The sequence below is a fragment of the Pelodiscus sinensis genome, chromosome 21, assembly GCF_052426305.1.
Source record: "Pelodiscus sinensis isolate ZL-2025 chromosome 21, ASM5242630v1, whole genome shotgun sequence".
NCBI classification, from domain to species: domain Eukaryota; kingdom Metazoa; phylum Chordata; order Testudines; family Trionychidae; genus Pelodiscus; species Pelodiscus sinensis.
In genome coordinates, this window is record NC_143072.1 from 3,984,034 (window position 1) to 4,006,866 (window position 22,833).

General features: G+C 45.9%; 1 protein-coding gene across 4 annotated transcripts in view; it reads left to right on the plus strand.

Annotated features, from left to right (window-relative positions):
• The window catches only part of GTF2IRD1 (GTF2I repeat domain containing 1), a 205,201-nt gene extending 192,178 nt beyond the window's left edge, over window positions 1–13,023 (plus strand). For 2 of the 4 annotated variants that reach the window (XM_075904297.2, XM_075904298.2), the window contains 4 exons: window positions 2,769–2,961; window positions 8,133–8,170; window positions 11,423–11,559; window positions 12,773–13,023. In XM_075904297.2, coding sequence (XP_075760412.2) covers window positions 2,769–2,961; window positions 8,133–8,170; window positions 11,423–11,559; window positions 12,773–12,841 — 437 coding nt within the window. In that variant the 3' untranslated portion in view covers window positions 12,842–13,023. The other 2 variants (XM_075904296.2, XM_075904295.2) reach the window with 1 other exon arrangement.
• The last annotated feature ends 9,810 nt before the right edge of the window (window positions 13,024–22,833 follow it).

Consider the following 22,833-nt stretch of genomic DNA (forward strand, 5'->3'; position numbering starts at 1 on the left):
TGGGTTCCCGAATGCAACGGGCATGCCCCTCAAACTAAAATCCCAAGTGAACACGTTTAATTAGTCGTTCGCTGGATGTGGAAGCGTGTCATGGCAATGAGGTATCAGCTTCATCTGCCACTCTGCAAACTGTTCAACATCGAGCTCAGAAACTGTTCTAATCCAGGCAAGGAAGAAACAGCCTGAGGCGGATGTGGCACGCAGAGGAAAATACTGTGTTACTGAGTCAGCCTGTTGGCTGCCAGCAGGAAGAACCAGCTATTGAACAACAGCTGCATAGAAGGGTTGGAAAAATGTGCTCTATACTGAGTCATGTGAGGGAGAGGGAGCGTAGAAGTCCCTGTTAAAAATGCTCCAGCCTCCTGTGAAAAGGAAGGCAAAGGGAACTCTTCTCTCACTGCAGTTACTGTGGGTGACCCCCCGTTGCACTCCTCCCCGCTCTCTTGTGCACACACAGTCTGGCTGTTCCTGGATAAGCTCCAGCTACACACCCAGTGCCTGTTTGCTGAATAAGTATCATTACACTGAATAGCTGGGGTGCTGAGAGCCACTGAACCAAACCCTCTATACAATGGAAACTACTTCAAGCACAGAGTGCAGTAGCATCCTCTGCATCCCCGTTTCCACGGCCTATGCTGTATAGTGACTGGTCCTCTTCCACTTGTGTAATATGAGGATTGCATGAGCTAGACTGAGAGACAGAGAGCCTGACACTCCTCGTAGCTGGTGCATCACTGGTGTATGGAGGATCAGAAATGAGGCTAGAGAGTCCAGAGTCCGGTTTTGGTTTGAATTACCCAGTTCCAGCCACAAAACGGCGCATAGCCCCAGATTGCTGGGTTATTCCATCGCTGTCGGCTCTGGTGCTCCTTGCACCTTCCTCTGACATATTGGGGAGGACCGTGGGTCTGAGCCAGTGTAACTGAGTGCCTTTGATACAAGAGCTTGAAAATGAGCAGCGCATTCCCTGAGCAGGCCTTGTCCAGCAGCAAATGTCAGGTGGGACTTTGGAACAGTTGGTAAAACTGATCTCCATGAAATGTTAACCTGCAGCCCGTGCGTCGTTAAGCATAGCCTTGGGGTTGTTAACTCCCAGCGCTCCTCTCTGATCTCTTGTCCCTGGAGATGGAGAAAGTATTAGTGGGATTATTAGTAAATGCTGGTGGGATGAAATGTATGGAAACCATGGGCGATCACTTTTCACATAACTTGATCAGGAACAGAACACTTTACTATGTTCTTGGAGGGTGCGGACATCCCTGGTGCATCAGATTATGTTATGATTGTAAGGCTGTGTCTACACTGGCCACTTATTCCAGAAAATCAGCCGCTTTTCCGGAATAACTTGCCAGCTGTCTACACTGGCCCCTTGAATTTCTGGAAAAGCACTGACGATCTACTGTAAGAAATCAGCCGCTTTTCCAGAAATACTATGCTGCTCCCATTCGGGCAAAAGTCCTTTTCCGGAAAACTGTTCCGGAAAAGGGCCAGTGTAGACAGCACAGTAGTGTTTTCCGCAAAAAAGCCCCGATCGCGAAAATGACGATCGGGGCTTTTTTGCAGAAAAGCGCGTCTAGATTGGCCAATGTTGACGTGCTTTTTCCGGAAATACTTATAACAGAAAACTGTTCCGTTTTAAGCATTTCCGGAAAAGGGTGCCAGTGTAGACGTAGCCTAAGTGTTTAGCTGATACCTGCAGATATGGGACTTGATTTACATGTATAATAGCCTCCAACTGCACCTAATAGCAGGATTGCTTAACAGGGACCAATGAAACTGAGAGTAAGGACAGGCAGACATGAAATTCACTAGGGCTGGGTTAGTGAAAAGAAAAGGTGGTTTGTAACTTAATCTGACAGAGCCTAGAAATGTGCTTTTTCTCTCCTTGCAAGAATTTTGAACGCAGATATTCAGTAGTATGACTTATCCAAGAGCTGATTTAAAGCAATGTCTCAGTAATATTGAAATCCCATAGTGACGGCTACCTTCTTGAATTCCAAAACGCTAGGCATTACCATTGTAATGTGCCTCTAACTCTTAAACCTGCAACTGATTTGACTTGGCCAGTGAGCCCTAAAAAAGTCCCTGGGGTTTATTTTGCTTGTGTGAATTCCTGCCTTCGAAGGGAAGGAGCTGAGACATCAGTACACTTGCTAAGATTTTATTTTTATCAGTACACTTTGATTTCATCACACAGAAGAAAACATCTTTCCATCAATAATAATCAAAATTGACAGATAGGCAAAGAAAAAGGCTGCTTGAGAACTTATTTGAGTTTGATTGAAGGTTATTTACTTTATCTATTTTGATGTGATATTGACCATTTGTGTTTTAATGGGTTAAAGCTTTAACCTTTTGAATCTCAGTAGATACTGTCATGAAGGAAATGTCGGATGCCCAACATAATTTCAAACAGCTGAACATATAAATCAATACACATCTTTAAAATGCTTAAAAACAAACATTGCTATTATCCCTTAAATTATACAAAATAAAAATAGAATTCTGCCAATTCTAGACATTGGAAAGCTTTCAAAATTCCCCAAAGGGATGTCTTTTCCTTCCTTGAATTGCAAATCCATTCTCTTCAGCAAGTGGCTTGGTATTTACACTTTGAAGAGAGTTTGTTAAGCAAAAGATGGAATGTCTAGGAAAATTGCCCAGAGTACAGTGAAAATCTATCATTCTGCTATTGAAAATTATTTCAGGATTCAAAGGCCTCAACTTAATGTTGACTTGTCACATTGGCCTCTATTCTGCTGTTGCAGGAGAGGCTTTGGGATTGAACCGGCCCGTCCTGGTGCCATACAAACTGATCAGGGATAGTCCTGATGCTGTGGAAGTTACCGGTCTGCCAGATGATATCCCTTTTCGAAACCCCAACACCTATGACATCCACCGGCTGGAGAAGATCCTGAAAGCACGAGAGCACATCCGGATGGTGATTATAAACCAACTCCAGTAAGTGTCAATAGCTCCAGTACCTCTGGGATGTTTTCGAAACATGCGAGTCTGGATCTTCATCTGGTGTAAACTGGCACCGTTCCGTGGGTTGCAACAGAGCTCTGCTGATTTACACTGGCTGAGGAACTGCTCCTGTGTGTCTTCTGTTCACATTTGTAAGAATGCTCTGACCTCTCAGCTACCTGAGGATCCTGCCAGGCTACGGCTGGGGTCCTGTTCATATTCTTAGGAAACAAGATAAGGCAGCAGGTCCTTGTCTCTAGTAAACAACTGGCTAAATTTAAAAACAACACATAGTCTGGTAGCACCTTAAAGACTAACAAAACATGGAGACGGTATCATTAGGCTGACCGTACGTAGTGATTTTTCTGGGACTGTCCCAATTTTTAGGACTCTCCCCCGGTGCCCCATCCAGGGGCAGATCACCATTGTGCGGGGCCCAGGGCAGCACAATTTCACGGGGCCCCCCTTTGCCACAGCGCATGCGCGGGGCTTCTTGAAGCACGGAGCCCGGAGCGACCGCCCCGCTCGCCCTGCCCTATATCCGCCCCTGGCCTCATCAAGCAGTGAAATGTTCCGGAAATCTCCGCCGGACATTTCACTGTTGACGGGGACTCGGACTTGCAGGAAGAAGTGACTGAGTCCGTTGCTCCGGCGCGGCTCCGTGCAGCAGCAGCAGCAGCGTGCTCCCTCCCCCCGCAGAGCGCGTAGGCAGCTCCCTCCCCCCGCAGAGCGCGTAGGCAGCTCCCTCCTCCTCGCAGAGCGCGTAGGCAGCTCCCTCCCCCCCGCAGAGCGCGTAGGCAGCTCCCTCCCCCCCGCAGAGCGCGTAGGCAGCTCCCTCCCCCCCGCAGAGCGCGTAGGCAGCTCCCTCCCCCCGCAGAGCGCGTAGGCAGCTCCCTCCCCCCCGCAGAGCGCGTAGGCAGCTCCCTCCCCCCCGCAGAGCGCGTAGGCAGCTCCCTCCCCCCCGCAGAGCGCGTAGGCAGCTCCCTCCCCCCCGCAGAGCGCGTAGGCAGCTCCCTCCCCCCCGCAGAGCGCGTAGGCAGCTCCCTCCCCCCCGCAGAGCGCGTAGGCAGCTCCCTCCCCCCCGCAGAGCGCGTAGGCAGCTCCCTCCCCCCCGCAGAGCGCGTAGGCAGCTCCCTCCCCCCCGCAGAGCGCGTAGGCAGCTCCCTCCCCCCCGCAGAGCGCGTAGGCAGCTCCCTCCCCCCCGCAGAGCGCGTAGGCAGCTCCCTCCCCCCCGCAGAGCGCGTAGGCAGCTCCCTCCCCCCCGCAGAGCGCGTAGGCAGCTCCCTCCCCCCCGCAGAGCGCGTAGGCAGCTCCCTCCCCCCCGCAGAGCGCGTAGGCAGCTCCCTCCCCCCCGCAGAGCGCGTAGGCAGCTCCCTCCCCCCGCAGAGCGCGTTGGCAGCTCCCTCCCCTCGCAGAGCGTGTAGGCAGCTCCCTCCCCCCCGCAGAGCGCGTAGGCAGAACCCCAGAAAAGTAAATCGGACCTACAGGAAGCCCTGCGTTAGGGACATTAGCAAAGGCTTCATGGGTAGTTAAGTAGAGTATCGACTACTTGCTTCCCTCCCACCCTTTAGCTGCCTCTATGAAAGGCAGCAAGGAGGGGGAAATAGCTGGTGCTGGGGGGAGTCGATTTCCCCCCGTACCGTCTGCACAGTGCGGCCTGCCCCCGCTCTCGTTGCCTCTATCAGGAGCAGTGGAGAGGGGGTAGGGGAGGCTGCTGTGAATCAGCCTCTGTCCATGGCAGGCCGAGGCTCGCCGTGGGCAGAGGCTGCTCGGGCAGCAGCCCCTGTCCGTGGGGGTCCCAACGGGGAGCTGGGCTCCTCGCAGACAGGGGCAGCTGCCACCAAGCAGCCCCTGTTCACGGTGGCCTGGGCTGTCTGCAAACAGGGGCTGCTGGACTCAGCGTGAGCCAGGACTGAGCAGTCCCGGCTCATGCTGGTCGCTGCGCCTCTGCATTTTAAATGTAGTAAGAGTTTGGCAGCTCGTATTATGTTTAAAATGCAGAGCTGCAGCACGGGGGGCTCCCAGAGCCGGCACGAGCCACCCAGCTAGAGCCGGCTCCTGAAGCTACCCCATGTGGCTCTGCAGAGCGGCGCTTGTTGACTAATCATGTAGGCTGATCACTGCACTTTAACATCCTCACCTTGAACCTTATTCCTCTCTGTCCCATCCCCTCGCCCCGTGGAGCTGGGACACCACAGGAGTGAGGTGTCTCCTTTGGGAGCCAGATCAGTGAAGGTTGGGGGGGGTTTCGAGGAATTTTTTTGCTCCTAACTTGTGTGGCCCCAGCTGATTTTTCTGTGGGTCAGTGGTCCCCGACCCAAAAAAGGGTTCTTCATCCCTGCCATAAGTAAAGAAAACATTGAAACCTTGTGTGTTGGTCATAAAATAATATTTTACTTTATTTAAAATGAAGTTTGATAAACACAAGAAACACTTGTATTAATAATTAAATATAATAATTTAAATTAAACCATTCTTCCTAGCTGCAGCACTAGCAGAATGGCTCAGGCGTCATTATCAGTGAGTTTCCATTAGCAACTGGTGGTCCGCGGAAAGGTTTACATTGAGCCAAGTGGTTCACGGGCCAAAAAGTGTGAGAACCACTGAAATACAGGCAGCCCCGGCCTCTCCCCCTAGTTAATGCAATGCAAGTTGGATTAATGCAGTTGCAGTATAGTTGCATGGGAGGGTCCTTTGGGGGGCAAACCCATCCCTATTGGCAGAGGAGAGTGAGAGGAGTTCTTAGAGGGATCACACGACACCCTTTACTTTTGGTCATGTGTCTGTCTTAACCCTGGAAGTACTACCTCCAGGGATGGGACTTTGTGACAGACGGGTGGTCGAAAGGATCAGGAGGTGTGGCTAATAAGGCCGGGGGTGTGGCTAATGTGTCCCTATTTTTGGTTCAGAAAATATGGTCACCGTAAGTATCATGAGCTTTCATGGATGCAACCCACTTCTTCAGATGACTAGAGTATGAGAAGTCCAGATCCAAGAACTGGCTAAGTGTCCGGGGAGCAATGTTGAGTAATGCCAGCTGGTGATCTGACCCGATTAAGGATCTGCTGATGTTTTCATTAGGCCATTGATCACCTTGCCAAGGAACTTTCAACCAAAAAATATCCTGGGGCCCCCTAGCAATGTGACTATTGTAATGAATAAAGAACCCTTTGTTAACTAAAAGCTTTGGTACAGCTACTGAGAAGCTTCCCAGGGGTACTCAAGCTGGGAGGGGTACCAAGGTAGGCTGGGTTGCAAGTGCTTTGGAGGATTGAATTATAATTCACAATGAGCTAGACAAATTGCAGAAATAGTCCGAGGTAAATAGGGTGAAATTCATTAAGGACAAATGCAAAGATCTCTACTTGGGAAGGAATAATCAACTGCATACATGCAAAATGGGGAGTGACTGTCTAGGAAGGATACTGCAGGAAGGGATCTAGGCGTCATAGTGGACCACAAGCAAAATATGAGTCAACAGTGTGACACTTGCCCAAAAAGCAAACCTGATTCTGGGATGCATTAACAGGTGTGTTGTGAGCAAGACACAAGAAGTCATTCTTCCGCTCTACTCTGCGCTGATTAGGCTTCTGTTGGAGTATTGTGTCCACTTCTGGGCACCATATTTTAGGAAAGACGTGGAGCAATCAGAGAAGGTCCAGAAAAGAGCAACGAAAAAGATTAAAGATCTAGAAAACATGGCCTATGAGGGAAGATTGAAAGAACTGGGTTTGTTTAGTCTGGAAAAGAGGGCACATCCAGCTTTCAGGCATCTAAACAGGTTTTACAAGGAGGAAGAAAAATTATTCTCCCTAACCTCTGAAGATAGGATAAGAAACAAAAGGTTTAAATTGCAGCAAGGGAGGTTTAGGTTGGACATTAGGAAAAACCTCCTATTAGTGTGGTTAAGCACTGGAATAAATTGCCTAGGGAGGTTGTGGAAATTATGCTTTCCCGTCACTCCCTTGTTGCAGGAAGCAGGAAAAGGAACACCAGGAAGGAGCACTGCATGCCTCAAAAGTACCGTAAACCTCAGAATGACAAACACCTTGGGAACGGTCTCAACAAAACATTATGGTGGTTGTTTCAAAAGGTTACAACTGACCATTGATTGAATACAGCTGTGAAACTTTACTGTGCAGAAGAAAAACTGCTGTTTTTAACCATCTGAATCTAAATGAAGCAAGCACAAAAACTGTTCCCTTACCTTAGCAAATCTTTTCTTTTTTAAACCTTCCTTGGTGTTTTAGTAGTTTGCATTTAACACAGTACGGAATTGTACAACATTGTGGGGGGGGGGGGTTGGTCCATGTGGCCTGTTTGCCTACTTCCAGTTCTGAGTGTGCGCGCGCTTGACGGGTCAGTTTGTAACTCTGGTGTTCAGGAGCCTGTTTTCTCTCCTGGACTTGGCTCCCTCATCCAGATCTGCTTGCAAAAGAAGCAGGCAGCTGCTCCTGTGCAAGACTGGAGGAAATACACTCACTCTCGGGCCTGGAGCTTTTACTTCTCTTAGGCCCCTCAGGTGGTCTCTGGGAAGATAAGATCCCAGGGAGATCGACACCAGACCAGTATGGGATCTCGGAGCCCAACAAAGAATAAAGTAAGGAATTGCTTATGAGGGGTGGGGAACCTAAGGCCCATAGGACCGGATGTGGCCTCCCAGCTTCCCTGGATCCAGCCCCCGAGCCTCAGGGCTCACCCCCCAGGATTGGGGAACCCACACTGGTCATCCTGCAGGGCTGGAGCACACAAAGTCTAATAGCTCTGTTGGGAACGTGGGGCCTGTCTTTCTGCTTCTCAGTCAGGGCCACCTCAGTGAGGGCTGGTTTTTTTCTTGCTTCTCACTTGCATGCAGCCCCCGACTGATTTACCATGGGGTCAGTGGCCCCTGACTTGAAAAATGTTCCCACCTCGGCTTAGACATCCAGATGAGCAGTTTTCAGGTCCTAATGCTCTGTGCAGAGCCCTGGGTCTGCTGTGTGCTCTGCTCTAGCGGGAGAGCACTCTGGGCAGGCTGCCAGGGGAGACAGTCTTGTGCGCTGGTACAATCTCTCTGCTTCCAAACACATGTGAAACAGAGGAACCCCCCCTGCAGATGCAAGGGATAAAGCACATCTGTGCCCGAGCGTTCGCAATCTCTAACCTCCATCTTGTTTCTTTCACAGACCGTTTGCTGAAATATGCACTGAGGCCAAACACACAGGTAAGCCGCATGCTGGAGCTCTCTGTCCATTGGAGCAAGCTGCAGAGTGAAACCCTCACGTAGTGACACAGGAGGCTAGACTTCAGGGTTCGAAAGTCAGTAGAGCGGCTAGTTTGGTAGATGTTGGTCTTCCTAATCCTCTGGGATCTACCCAGGAAGGGAACCTCAGGCGTGGCTTCTCAGGGGGCTGTGTGGGAAAGGTCAAGAGGCTGTTGTTTTAGACTAGCATCGTCCGAGTAGCCTAGGGGGACTTGAATGCCCTTCCCATTCACTGTAACGGTGGTCGCTGAGTCCCTCCCTCAAGGTGGTTTTGAAAATCTCAGCCTGAATACCGTTTTTTACTAGGCAAAGATGGGATCATGTTGAGAGAAGTCTGTGCTCTCAACCCAAGTCCTACCAAACACGCTCCATTTCACCCAAGCCACCAGTGTGACTGGCACTCAGTAGCTTCCAGGTTGGCACAGAAGTTGATTGATCAGACCCAAAGGACCTCTAATGCCCTAAGTAGCATCTGTGAATAGAGAACTCAAGCCTGACCAAATGGGCAGTGGGGGGAAAGAGGGGTGAAGCGGCTGCTTCGGGAGGCAAGCTCCCCAGTCTGTGGCCACACCCATATTCTGCCCCAGGTCCCGCCCCCTCCCCACTGCCTCCCTCTTCTCTCTACTCACCCATTCCAACCAAATCCCTGAACCCAAAGGTAGCAAAGGACATTTAGAAAAAACCCACCTCTGCTAAAATTTCTTTCTAAAGAAAATGGAGCATGTTTTCCATTGCATGCCAGATTGTGAAGACCGGCCAGGCATAAGGTACCTAATTAAAAGCACTAAATTGGGGAATAAAAAATGTCTGTCTGTCAGGTTTTTTGATATAGCTGAAGTTTGTCAGAGATTTATTTTCAAAAACTTTTTAGTAAGATAAAGCCAGCTGCCCTGCTGAATACAACACAAAATATGGAATACATGCTGCAGCCTTTCTCTGTTTTACATTTTCATCAGGATTTCTGAGCTGATTTTTTTTAATGGACACTTAAATATTCATAAAGTAATCATTCCATATTTCAACTCCCCGAAACAAAGATATTATTTTAAATTAATCGGAGCAGTGTGGTATGTTCATAATAAAGTGAATTGCTTTTAGAAAAAGGGAACACTGTGATTTTCATAACAATTCCATGTTTTATGAAATGTCTCTAGATGTTTACGTTAAAATATATTTCCAATGTTTTTAGGCATATCAAAGGATTTTCTATCCTAGTAAGGTGATGATTTTGGTGGAGGGTTCTCTTAAAACGACAGGTTGTACCTCCCTAATCCTGGACTCTCTGGTCCTGCAACATCCCGGGTCTAGCAGGACCACGGATGTTCCTGGACCATATTGCCCAGGGAGAGGGAGATCTGGCAGCAGGGGCCAGCTGGGAGTCCCGTGGCAGCAGCGGGTGGTGCGGTGGGGATCTCTGGCCCCAGTGGCCAGGGAACTCCATCCCACCTGAAGCCAGGGAGTTCTGGCTCTGGCCCTGGCGCCACCGCTGGGCTGGAGCTCCACAGCCGCCTGGCTCTACAGACGGGGCAGAAGCTCCACAGACAGAGCCAGAGCCAGAGCCAGGGGGGCTGTGGCTGGAGCTCTGTGGCTGGAGCTCCCTGGCCATTGTGGCACTCAGGGAGCTCTGGCCCCTACCCTGGCCGTGGAGCCAAGTGACTGCAGAGCTCCAGCGCCCAATGTGGAGCCAGGGAGCTTCAGTCCCAGCCACAGAGCTCCAGTTGTGCCCCAGCAGAAGCTGAGCCAGTGGTGGCAGCTAGCTAGACAGTCCCGGGGGCTGGGGCAGCAGTAGCCCTGGTCGGCAAATCCCCTTGTTTGGGACCGGTCAGGTCCCGAGGGTGCCAGGTCCAACCAAATAGTCAGAAATAAAAGGGAAACTAAGTTGTCCAGCTCTCTGGAAGAAAAGGAATGTTATTCCTTTAAGGGCTCTCTTCAACTGGGGTGGGCGGGGGAGAGGGAAAGAGGACGGTCTGTGAAAAGGAGAGAAGGGATGGATGGAAAGGACAGGCAGACTTTGGAATCAAGCTTTGGACTATGGTACTTACAATTAAAATGTGTTTCGTAGTGAAGGGGGGTCTTTTGAAGAATTTAGTTTCAAAACTGAAGATCCAACCGTTTAAGGCTAAAGCTGAACACTCAGAGTGAGCGTCTCCGCATGGATTTTTTTAGAGATGTGATTTTACAATCTTCAGCCAGAAAGTAATGAAATATTAACGCTCATTTTAAAGGACGGTCCAGTACCATAGCAACTCACAACTGTTTGTGTCAGTGAAGAAGGTTGGAACATTCCTGTTAAATGGTTCCATTACCACTTAATGGCTCTTTTACAGGTTCAATGTTCTGCTAATAGGTTTGGCAAACTGGAAGGCTTTTCACTTTTAAGTTAACAGACTCACTTTGGGAGAAGTGATAGAAATGGAGCCGTGTTAGTCTGGTGTAGCTGAAACAAAATACAGGACTGTGTAGCACTTTAAAGACTAACAAGATGGTTTATTAGATGATGAGCTTTCGTGGGCCAGACCCACTTCCTCAGATCAAATAGTGGAAGAAAATAGTCACAACCATATATACCAAAGGATACAATTAAAAAATGAACACATGAAAAGGACAAATCAAATTTCAGAACAGAAGGGGGATGCTGGGGGGGGGGGGAGAGGTAAATGTCTGTGAGCTAATGTTATTAGAGGTGATAATTGAGGAAGCTATCTCTGTAATGGGTAAGATAGCTAGAGTCTTTGTTGAGACCCCCACGTAGAGTGTCACTTTGGGAGAAGTGTCACCAGTCTGCAAGCTGCACCAGGTGGCTGTGGGAGCCTTCAGGGATGGTCAGATTAGGGATAGAACGAGGGGAGAGTTGGAGCACTAAGACCCAGCGGAAGCATTGCCATTCCTTGCCTCTTGTTCCAGTTGCCCAGATCTGACCATGGCCAGGTGAAGCAGCAGGCAGGAAAAGGTGCTAGTCCCTTTCTGTCACAAGGCTGAGGGAGATAGATCAGGAATAGTACGCTAGGCCCCTGACGCAGAATGAAGGGACGCGTTTTCTTTTCTGTGGCTGGTGGAAATACGTTTTATTTTGTGTGATGTCTTTTGGGTGAAAGCCGTGTGCCCTGCCCCCAGGACCTTGAAAGGGGCTGGGCACAGTGAGGTTTGCTTCCCTTTCGAAGCGGGAGAGCGAGCCATTGCGATAACCCATTTCTTTCTTGTCCTCCCCTTCAGAAAAAGACAGCAGTGTTCCCAAACGAAAGCGGAAGAGGATCTCGGAAGGGAACTCAATATCCTCCTCCTCCTCGTCCTCCTCGTCGTCCTCTTCCAATATGGAGTCCACGCCCTCAACAAATCAGATCTCACTTGTGGTAAAGCCTTCTAAATGTCAGCCGAGTTACTGCCACTGTCTAGCTCAGGCTATTTCCCCTGCCACTCACCGTCCCTTTCCATCACTGGCTGTAGGACTGCTCTCTCCCCCTCTCTTCGAATGGAGACACCAGGTCTGGTAAAGAAGGGGAGTGCTAGCTTTTTGAGCCACTGTCCCTTTGTTGCCTCTGGGAAGAGCTGGTTCATCAGCAGAGCAAGAAGGCCACTTGGCATCTCTCCTACACCAGCTCCACAGGGCTGCCATGAGCTGCTCTCTGTCATGACGCCTCCTCCCGATATACAAATGCTGCTGTGGGGAAGATGGTGGCTAGGGCAGGAATGGCTTAAAGTGCCCTACCACTGAGAACAAGCATTCCCGATCCTCCTCGCAACTGCCAGGAGCTCGCATTTGGCATTGTCACACGGTGACTCAGGCCTGCAAGGTGCACTCTCAGTCCTTTTGACAGCAGCAGACCTGATGGCATCTCTTTGTGGGATCTGCCTTAGAGAGAGGCAAGTTAGAGCCTTTCTCCCCTGAATGCCCCTCACACCGTTGTGCTCCCTTCAAACTATGCAAGGAGCACGATATGGCAAAGATTAGCTCACGGAGATGCGGGGTTCTCAGCCTGTGAAAATAATTCACAGGTTCCAGACTCAAATCTGAAGGATCTAAAAAAGTCCCTGACTCATAATAACCAGCTGCGTTCTTCCATAAACTAGCCCTGTCAAATGCAAGGAAGCACTGTTCACGTGCTCCAGCTTTCCATACGCTTTGGCCATTGTGTTGTGTGGCTCTTTGTTTCGTTTTGGGGGGAGGAGGGGTTGTTTTTGGTTTTTTGTATATGCATTAAAAGATGATAATTTTGGGAATGGTGTGAAGCGAAAATTTCCTTGAAGCAGATACTCAAAGATGTAAAATTAAGAACCGACTTCAGTGGAGATTCATGGATCTCTTTCTAGCTAAGGAGCTGACCTTAGTTATTTATTAACCGTCATTTTGAGCATAATTTAAAAAAAAAGCAAAATTTATTAATGCATTTAGCAGTTATTTTGGTAGGTTTTATGGTGTTTTATTTTTTTATTTATATAGAAAATCTTACTTGCAGAGTGGAAGATTTGCCCTGTGTGTGAGCTTGACAGAAACTTGATCAATGTATGTTTTTGCAAAGTATTGTGTTCTAACAGCACTTTGCCTTCTCTCTTTCTCTCTTTCAGCAATGGCCCATGTACATGTTAGACTATGGTGGTCTAAATGTCCAGATTCCAGGACCTATTAACTATTAGACCTCAATACTGAATCAGAACCTCAAATGACAGAATAAATAAATAAATGTAATTTATGTAAAAAGTGTATATTCTAATATGTATCAATGCCTTTTAGTTTTTCCAATGATTTTTACACTATATTCCTGCCATCAAGGCCTTTTTAAATAAAAATAAAAAGTGTTGCCTTGCTCTTAACAGTACTTATTTTATTTTTTATACTCTTGATCAATTCCATCATAGCTACAAATAAATACAGAAGAGCAGCTTCTAATGGACAGCAGAATACCTCCTTGTGCCCTACCTCCAAAATATAATGGATAGTGTCTAAAGTTTGAACCCCAGATTTTTGACACATGGTTGTCATGTTTCGTTTGCCATTAGTGTCTTCAGACTACAGTCAACAGTTTAAAAAACTTTTCTTGGTATTGAAACAGTGGGCCAAAATTACAACATAAAGTATGGATGAATAAACGCTTGACAAAAAGAAATAACAGGACCTGGATTCCCATTTATATTCAGACTCATTTACACCACTCTAGTAGCATGCAGGGGCTTTAAGAATACTAGGGCTACGTCTACACTGGCATGATTTTGCGCAAATACTTTTAACGCAAGAGTTTTTGCGTTCAAGTATTTGCGCAAGAGAGCGTCTACACTGGCATGTGCCTTTGTGCAAGAGATGTGCTTTTGCGCAAAAGCATCCATGTCAGTGTAGACGCTGTCTTGCACAAGAAAGCTCCGATGGCCATTTTAGCCATCAGGCTTTCTTGCGCAAGAAATTAACGTTGCATGTCTACACTGGCCTCTTGCGCAAGAACAGTTGCGCAAGAGGGCTTATCCCTGAGCGGGAGCGTCAGAGTATTTGCACAAGAAGCCCTGATTTTATACATTAGAACTTCAGTGTTCTTGCGCAAATACTCGCGGCCAGTGTAGACAGGTGACAGGATTTTGCGCAAAAGCAACTGCTTTTGCGCTAAATCTTGCCAATGTAGACACAGCCTAGAAGTTTACATGTAAGCTCACTTCAAGAGTTCTTTAGCCCACTAGGGCAGGCTAAAGGGGTCTTACTGTGCTGACCATGGATACTTGGATTACTGCCTCCACAACAGTTCCTCAGGTGTCTGGTGTCTGTCATTGCACATGTTCTATTGTCCTTTAAATCAGAGAGAAATTCTCAGAGCTCACAGAATCCCTCAATTTAATCATCCTGGATTTTAGGCTTTGAAAAGCAGCACATATGATTGGTATTAGCCCTCTGCAACAAGGGTGAATTCCACCTGCTGCTTACAGATAATATGAAACCGTTTCTGCTGTGTAAGTTTACTAGTCTTTTAAAACCAAAAGAGCGTATTCATTTCCTATAGCTCAGTTCCTTAACTAAGGTGACCGCAATCCATTTTTTAAAAGATTTTTGTGTCTCATGGATTGAAGAAAAATCAGGTACATAGCTATAGTTTTGCCTCAATCTAGTGACACATGATACTAGACTATTTCTATAACTTTTGAATAAAACATCTTACCATGAAGACATTTGAAATAACATGTCAAATTACTGCCTGGATTCCCATTCCTCCAGCACATCTTTGTCTGGTTGGCCACATTTGGACAAGAGTGCAATAAACTCCAGCAAATCATTTTAAATTGCTGCAATCTCATTAGCAGATTATTGTTGCACACTAATAATAGTAGGCTAATGTTCCTCATCAAAGCACTTATTTAAGATGCACTCACAAGTAGGTGGGAGATTGAAATAAACAAGGTATGATATTCAAGGTAGCACAGTGCTTAGATAATAATAATACAGCGAGGAAGGCTGGCTAAAAACCTGGATAAATAGAATTAGTATATATGGCTTTAAGGCTAGCCAAGAGGAAGATACAAGCTGTATTACTGAAAGAAGATGGCTTAAGAGCTCTAGTTAAACATGAATGCAGATAACCTGACACTCCCTGAAATCTCAGCTGTTAATTGCTTCTCCAGTTACAAAACCATTTGGCAACAAAATGGGAGATGGCAGGTCCTGTAGCTATAAATCCTCCAAAGACACATTCCCATTCCTCCCAATAAAGGAAGCTAACTCCCAGTTTGTATTATTATAGTTCTAGACTGAAGACTGATGGGTTACTTTTGGGTTAATAATTGCAAATGTTGGTGCTCGTACCCTGACATCCTTGCTATATTTCACTATTGGGTTAGCTAGCTTTTTTCCACTGGTACAGCTTGTTAGCACTTAGTTAAAGAAGGTGCCTTTCTAGAGCTAAAGAGAAAGGAAGGTACTAGAGCCAAGAAAAAATCAGAGGGGGAGCAGAGTTAAGTCTGTAACTGGAAAAACAATTAATGGTCTAGCACAGGGGTCTCCAACCTTTTCAATGTAAGTGCAATGTAAGATCTACCTCAAATCCAAATCCCCTTGCCGGGCTGATCCACCCTCACCCTGAGGCCCTGCCTCTGCTTCACCCCTTCTCCAAAGTCTCGCCCTGCTCACTTCATCCCCTTTTCTCCCCAAACCTCATTCATTTTCACCAGGTTGGGGTACAGGCTCTGGTCTTGGGCCAAAGGCTTCGGAGTGTGGAAGGGGACACCTTGAAGGTAGGGCAGCGGGGTGGGTTCTGGAGCGATTTAGGTTAGGAGATAGGGCCATTTGCTTGGGGAGCACAGGGTGGTGGGTTTGAATTCCTCCACCCAACGTGGGAGTGGCTGGACAGCCAACACAGGCTGTCTCAGGGGTGGAGCTGGCTCCTGCATTAGGAAAGCAGGATAAGGGACCCTCTGAAGGAAGAGGGGGTGGGGTCTTGAGTGGACTAAGGGATATGGCATTTGTCTGGGGAGCACAGGGTTGGGGGCTTGAAGTTTAGATGCGCAGTGTGCACTTATCCTGTTGTATATTATTCAGAAGCTTAAAAGCTGGTGATAAAGTTGCTGCCCTCTCTTAGCTTTCAGGCTCCATCCTTTCAGAACTGCTCCCAGTCAAAGTGCCTCTCTGACTGAACTATTCATGTTAAATACATTTTAAATGAACAATTCCTACCTTCTTTTTTTTATCTCCACCACCATTTCTTTTCCCATGTTATTTTCTATTTCACTTCCTTTTCACTTGAGTAGATAGAAGGGAATACAGGAATAACACAGAACAGCCATACTGGGTCAGACCAAAAGTCAATCTAGCCCAGTATCCTGTCTTCCAGCAGTGACCAATGCCAGGTACCTCAGAAAGAATGAACAGAACAGGAAATCATCAAGTGATCTATCCCGTTTCCCATTCCCAAATTCTCACAGAGCGAGGTTAGGGACACCATTTCTACCCATCCTGGCTAATAGCCTTTGATACCGCCACTCCCCGACTTACAAACACACCGACTTACGACCATCCGTACTTACAACCAACTTCCCATTAACCCCATTATAATATTTTCGAGATGAGAACCATGTATGTCGAGTTTTTTGAACAACATGGGCAGCGCGTTTAAGGATATTTCTGACTTAAGACCAAATCAGGTGTTCGGATCATAACCTGTTCGTAAGTCGGGGACTGCCTCTAGTTTTATCCTCCATGAATTATCTAGCTCTTTTTTGAACCCTGTTAAGGTCCTGGTTTTCACAACAGCCTCTGGCAAGCAGTTCCACAGATTGCCTATGCATTTCTTGGAGCAGTACTTTAGTTTGTTTTAAACCTGCCGCATTACTAGATGGTTGCATCAATAATTTTTAACTTGCGTACCAATGCTGGGCACCGGAGTCCCTGTTTAGGAATCTAAATAAAAATGGCTTGCTGTGAGGAAGTACGGTCTTGTGGTTAAAGCACTCACCTGGGAGATCTATGCTCACTTCTGTGCTCCTACACAACTTCCTTTGTGGCCATGCCTCTTTATCTTTCTTGGCCTCAAGTCCTGGTGTTTAATATGAGGCTGTCTTGTCTATTTAGATTGTAGTTTCTTTGGAACAAGTCTGTCTTCTTACTATATGTACAGTGCACTCACTGCAATGAGGTGCTGGTCTGGGTTCAGGCTTACTAGCTGATACTATGATCTACTACTACAAATTTTATTTTTAGAAGTGATTAACACCAGTAATTTCCAATGAAGTTTAGAGGATCTCAGTCCTACTGAAAATGTGGCTAGCTTAGAAAACCTCCATTACGTACTGTGTTATTTTAGAACATGGAGGCATATTTGAAAAGTGAATTCTAACCTTTCCCCTCTTCGGAAAAGTGATGATTATTGCTTTATTGGTGTTTACAGTCAGATTTAATTCCAGCAATTTCCTTCATCTTGATTATTTGTGTATTTTTACACACAGCTTTTGTCTATATATGATTACATACCAAATGGAATCTCTCCCATTGCAATTAGAGCTCTGAAGATGCAGATACTAACACTTCAGCCACATTTCTCATTTATTACTTTTTGAAAGAGTTTGGTGATTTTTTTTTTTTTTTTGGTGTGTGTGTGACTACAAATCCAATAACAATCCTCATTAAGAATTGCAAAACATGAAACTATTTTGATCTCAGACAGATGGCAGCTAAATGAAGTTTAATTAAAGAATGAGAGCTTTGATTCAAATCATTTTTAAAATATAGCAGAGCAAGATGCTGGAGAAGCAGCATAAACAGCAGCTGGGCCTTTATACAGAACCCAGAATCCATTTGTGAGGAAACACTTTGCAAAATGTGTCAGTGAAATGAGTTTGTCAACAACCTCCTGAGAGACTCAAGCTGCTGACTGGTTACAGCACAGAGATCTTGCTTTCTCTCTGGGATAATATGGCATAAATACTGAGGAAACCACTAAGGAATCAATGAGAATTTTCACATGGTTGGATTATTAAAACTGAAGGAGTCTTGTTCATTCAGTTTTCTTGCCGAATTAAATTAACTCAAAAGAGAGTCAGGTTTGATTTAAGTCACAAATGCAGTCAAAATCTATTCTGTTCTGCATAGTTCTTCTATAAATAGTATCTGAGCACTTTCCAGTAGCATATTAAGCAAGGTGACTAACATCTGTCGCATGATACTTAATAGTATGTAGCTTCTAGAATAAACTATTCCAGGTTGAGTGAAAGCCTAGGTTTTAACTCAAGCAGGTGAGTACAGGTTCAAGGCAGTGTGTATTGTCTACACTGAACTGCTGGAAGGTGTTGGCTAGCACGCATCAGCTAGTACATAAGTACATCAAACCTTAAACCCTCATCCAGACCTGAGGCACAAACTGCTGCTCCGGGCAGGCTACACATCACTCTGTGCTTAAGACTATGAGTAAAGTCAGACTCTAGCCAGCTATAGCCACAGCAACCAACAGTGCTATTATAAAACAGAGGTTTGTGAGTTGAGGTGATGTGCAAACAGGGATAGGTGAATGATTATGAAATACAGGCCCAGAGTCTGAAAGGTATTTAGATGCCTACCTCCAATTGATTGCAATGGAAGTTAAGTGCTGAATACTGGTGAAGATCTGGATCATACAGCTTGATTCTCTGTTTATGCCACATTGTGTGGCTGTTTAAACCAGTACCAATTAGGTGTAAATCGCTCCTATTCTGATCTGGTAATAGTTTGCCCCACTTTGCACTGGTGTAAATGACTGCACAGCAGCCAAGCACCGGCAACTCAGGACAAGGGATCTTTTGTTATACAAGGGGATCCCCGAATAACGACTGAAGGAAGGGAAGTACAGAAATTATTGCTTGTGTGCTGACGTCCCTCCCCCCCTTTCTCAGCACACCCAATTACTTTTCAAAGAGTTTCCATGTGGTGGCAGCATCTCATCAGCCCAGTGTTCAGATAGATTGCGTTCAGGTTGTAAGTATTTCACAAATTCTAAAAAGCTGTGTGTGGTCTTCAAAACCATTCATTTCTTTCTTCTCAGCTGGTGAAGATAGACAACTTCTGTGACTCCATTGGGGCTACCCCAGTTTACACTAGGGCTACATCTACACTGGCGTGTTCTCGCACAAAAACTCTTTTGCAGATGAGTTCTTCGGCAAAAACTCTTCCAGAAGAGAGTGTCTACACTGGCATGTGCTTTTGCGCAAGAGCATCCATGCCAGTGTAGACGCTCTCTTGCGCAAGAAAGCTCTGATGCCCATTTTAACCATAGGGCTTTCCTGCGCAAGAAATTCATGTTGCCTGTCTACACTGGCCTCTTCTGGAAGCGCTCTTGCGCAAAAGGGCTTCTTCCTCAGCGGGAGCATCAGAGTTCTCGCACAAGAAGCCCTGATTTTATACATTAGAACGTCAGTTTACTTGCACAAGAACACGCAGCCAGTGTAGACAGGCAGCAGGTTTTTGCGCAAGAGTGGCTGCTTTTGCGCAAGATTGGGCCAGTGTAGACACAGCCTAGCTGAAGAGCTAGAGTTTAAAATAGCCAGGCTAGCTTGAAGCAGTACATTTTCCTTGAGGTTGATGCTCCATTTCTTTGCACCTTTCATGCAGTCATAGGGAGTGTAAAATGCTGCTTCTCTACTTGGATGATGTTTTACACCCAGGCTGCCCAGATCTAAATGCTGCAAGATGCAAATGCTGCAGACTACGGAAGAAATTGGAGAAGCAGGCAGCTTGTTTCCCTAACAGGTGAGTTGTCTCAATGATTAACCCAGTGCTGAACATTTCCATTAAATATCTGTAACAAGACACTGATGAACAGGGCTGTCCCTACCCACATACACAATAAATTTGGGACACTACTGGGTCTTACTGTCCACCCATCCACTTCTTTCTATCACTGTTTTGTGGCTCTGCTTCCTCCAGAGAGGGTCTAAATTAATTTCAAAGTGAAAAAGTCTTCTGGACCTATTAACATAACACTGACCCTGAGAAAGAGCCATTCAAGTGGGAATGAAGCCATTTAGCAGGTATTTGCCAACTCCAGAGATATACTATCAGTTTCTGAATTTATTGTGTCAGTAGACAAGACCTTAGTTTAAATTTTGTTTTAAAAATATTTCATTATTGTGTTGCTGAAGATTATGAAATGACATTTCTAAAAAAATCATCCACTCCCCACCCCCATTCCCAGGCTGCTATAGAGCACAAGGGCACCAGTTTAATAGTACTGTGTAGGACCCCATAAATCCTAAGGAAGGCCCTGCTGATGGAGAACACCACGTATTAGAAGTGACTGGCATCCCCATGCTGAAACTTTGGGGTCTTTTTCCATTGTACACATAGAAGGGAGGTAAATATGTTAAGAGGGGTTGTATCTGTATTGCAAGGAGAGTGGAGAAGAAAGCTTCTGCCAAGACCAGCATGAAGTTAACACAAATGTGCTGATCCTGGTTCTACCTTTTTCCGTTAGTTCCTCAGTATAGTATTATATTAAGGATGGGCTGGACTTTGCAGTTCACGTTCACTGAATTTTCTGAGAAAATGGCTTCAGCAATAAAACTGTTTCTAATGCAGGTGATTATAAACCATTTAATCAGATGGGGTTTTCATTTTCAGTGTCCCATCTAAATCGTTTAAGTGAATATATTAGACAGCAACCTCAATTCACACACATGGATCTGAGTATGCAGTGGCCCAAAAATCACATGGAGCTAAGGGCAGAATCAAGCTTTCTATTGGTAGTGAAATCTTGGCCTGTCCTTCTTCAAGTCTCCCCTTGAGGCCTACCAGTGAAAAACTCCTGCCCTGAAATGCTGTGATCTGTTAAGCCATGTTAGAATGATGAAGGAAACACATAACACGCATCCCAGCAAGGTCACTGTTCCATCACATGGTACTTTTTAAAAAAGATGTTGCCCCAGATTTTTAAAAATAGCTAGGCATTGCTCTGCTCAGAATTGTAACACAAAACTGAATTAGAAGTCTATGGACTTATCTACATGACTAATTAGTTTTTGGCAAGCTGGGATGTGAATCTATGTGAATCCTGCTGATGCATGTTAAAAGCTCATTAAACTTCTCTGATCTAGTCCTATTTCAAAGAGGACTAACTGCATTAAAGAGGGTCAACACACACATAGGAAAAAAATTAAATGCATAAGTACAAAATGGGAACTTGAGAGGCAGTAGTACCATCCGGAAAAGATCTGGGGCTTGTAGTGGATCATAAATGAAATACAAGTCAACAATTTGTTGCAGTATATAAAGGATATTAACAGGAGAGTCTTTTAAAATACAGGTAAGATTACAATTGTCCCGCTCTACTTAGTATTCAAGGTGAGGCCTCAAAAGGGCTGTGTCCTGTTTTAGGTTCCACACTTCAGGAAATATGTGGTACAACTAGAGAGTCTAGAGGAAAACAATAATAATAGGCCAGGTTTTCCAAATCTTTTACTATGAGGAAAGATTTAAAAAACTGGAGATGTTTAGTCTTGAGAACTGATGACTGAGTGATGACTTGATAAATCTTCAGACATGTTAAGCCAGAGGTGATATAAAGAGGACAGTGATCAATTGTTCACTGTGTCCTCTGACGGTATCACAAAAAATAATCAGCTTCATGTGTAGCAAGAGAAATTTAGGTTAGATATTGAGGGCGGAGGAGACTTCGATAGTTTAACCTTTGAACCAGATTCTTGCAGCCAATTGGCCATGAATGGTGATCCATTGGACAAGGGGAGCTGGAACTACAGATGCACAGGTAAACAAAGTATCTGGCAGCCTGCCAAGGGCTAGCCCTGGCGCACTGCATCTGGCTCATGGGCTGCTTGTTGCCTGCCCCTGCTCTAGAACCTAGGGAGACTTTAATGCAAAGGAAGGAAATGATGGCTTGGATAACGCTGGGGACAGGTGCCAGGGGTCTGGATCTGAACCAAAACAATGGTAGAAATTTTCAGTATGAATGATCTAGTGATAGGTGGAACAATATTTCCTCATAAAGAGATCCACGAAGTGACACAGAACTCCTTATGGTATTACAAAGAGCCAGGTGGATCTCACTTCCGTATTCCAACAATGTTTTGCAGCTGGCTGGCAGATGTGTGTACAGAGAAGCAGATGTTGGCAGTGGCCACAGTCTTTGTATTGCTCAACTGACAATCCAGTTAAAAAGAAGGAAAAGGGTGCAAAGTCATCTTTTAACCAGCAATGCACAATTAAGAGCCCGAAAACAAGAGTGTATTTCAACTTCATTTGCAGAACCAGTTTGGTGTTTTAACTGAGGTAACTGCAGAAAACATTGAAAACAGGACCTTGATGCTCTGTGGGCAAACAGCAGGGAGTGCTAGATAGAAAGTGTGTGTTAGGGGCGGGGGAGAGAGAGTTCAACAGTAGGCTATATTAAAGATGCAATGGAAAGAATCTTAGTACAGAAGAACATAGGAAAAGACTGGTAAAACATTTTTGGGCTGCTGCAAATAGACTAAGCATGAGTCAACTACCAAAAATGTGATGAAGACCTACCATAGGACCTTGATACTGATTTAGGATAGCGATGTGCAATCTAGGCTAGTGAGCGGGCCGCATGAGTGGTCTGCCATCTCAGTTTGCTGCAAAATCATGGTAACCAAAACAGTCTCCCAGAACAGGATAACAAATAGTCTAGTAACACCTGAAAGACTAACAAAACATGTAGATGGTATCATGAGATTTTGTGGACACAACCCACTTCTTTAGATGACAGTTCCCACGAAAGCTCATGATACCATCTAGATGTTTTGTTAGTATTTAAGGTGCTACTAAACTATTTGTTGTTTTTCCTGTTACAGACTCACTCGGCTACCCCTCTGAAACCAAATTAGGACAGTTTGGCTAACCATGCTTTATGTATGCATGCCTATGATTTGCAGGCTGTGCCAGTTGAACCGTAACTGTGTTTGATTGGATGCAGAGGGAGTGGACAGCTGTTACAGTCAGTGTTGTGTGCAATCAGCACATACCTCACTTCATATGCCCACACTTTACAGCAGGGCAACTCAACTCACGGCCCGCGGTGCGGTTTGGGTTTACACAGGGCTCAACATGCGGCACGCAGGTGGGAGCCAAAACAAAAAAATTAGTCAATATAATGATCTTCTGTTGACATGCGTTTTAGTAGTTAAATTCCTGGACTGTCATTGCTCATTAAAAG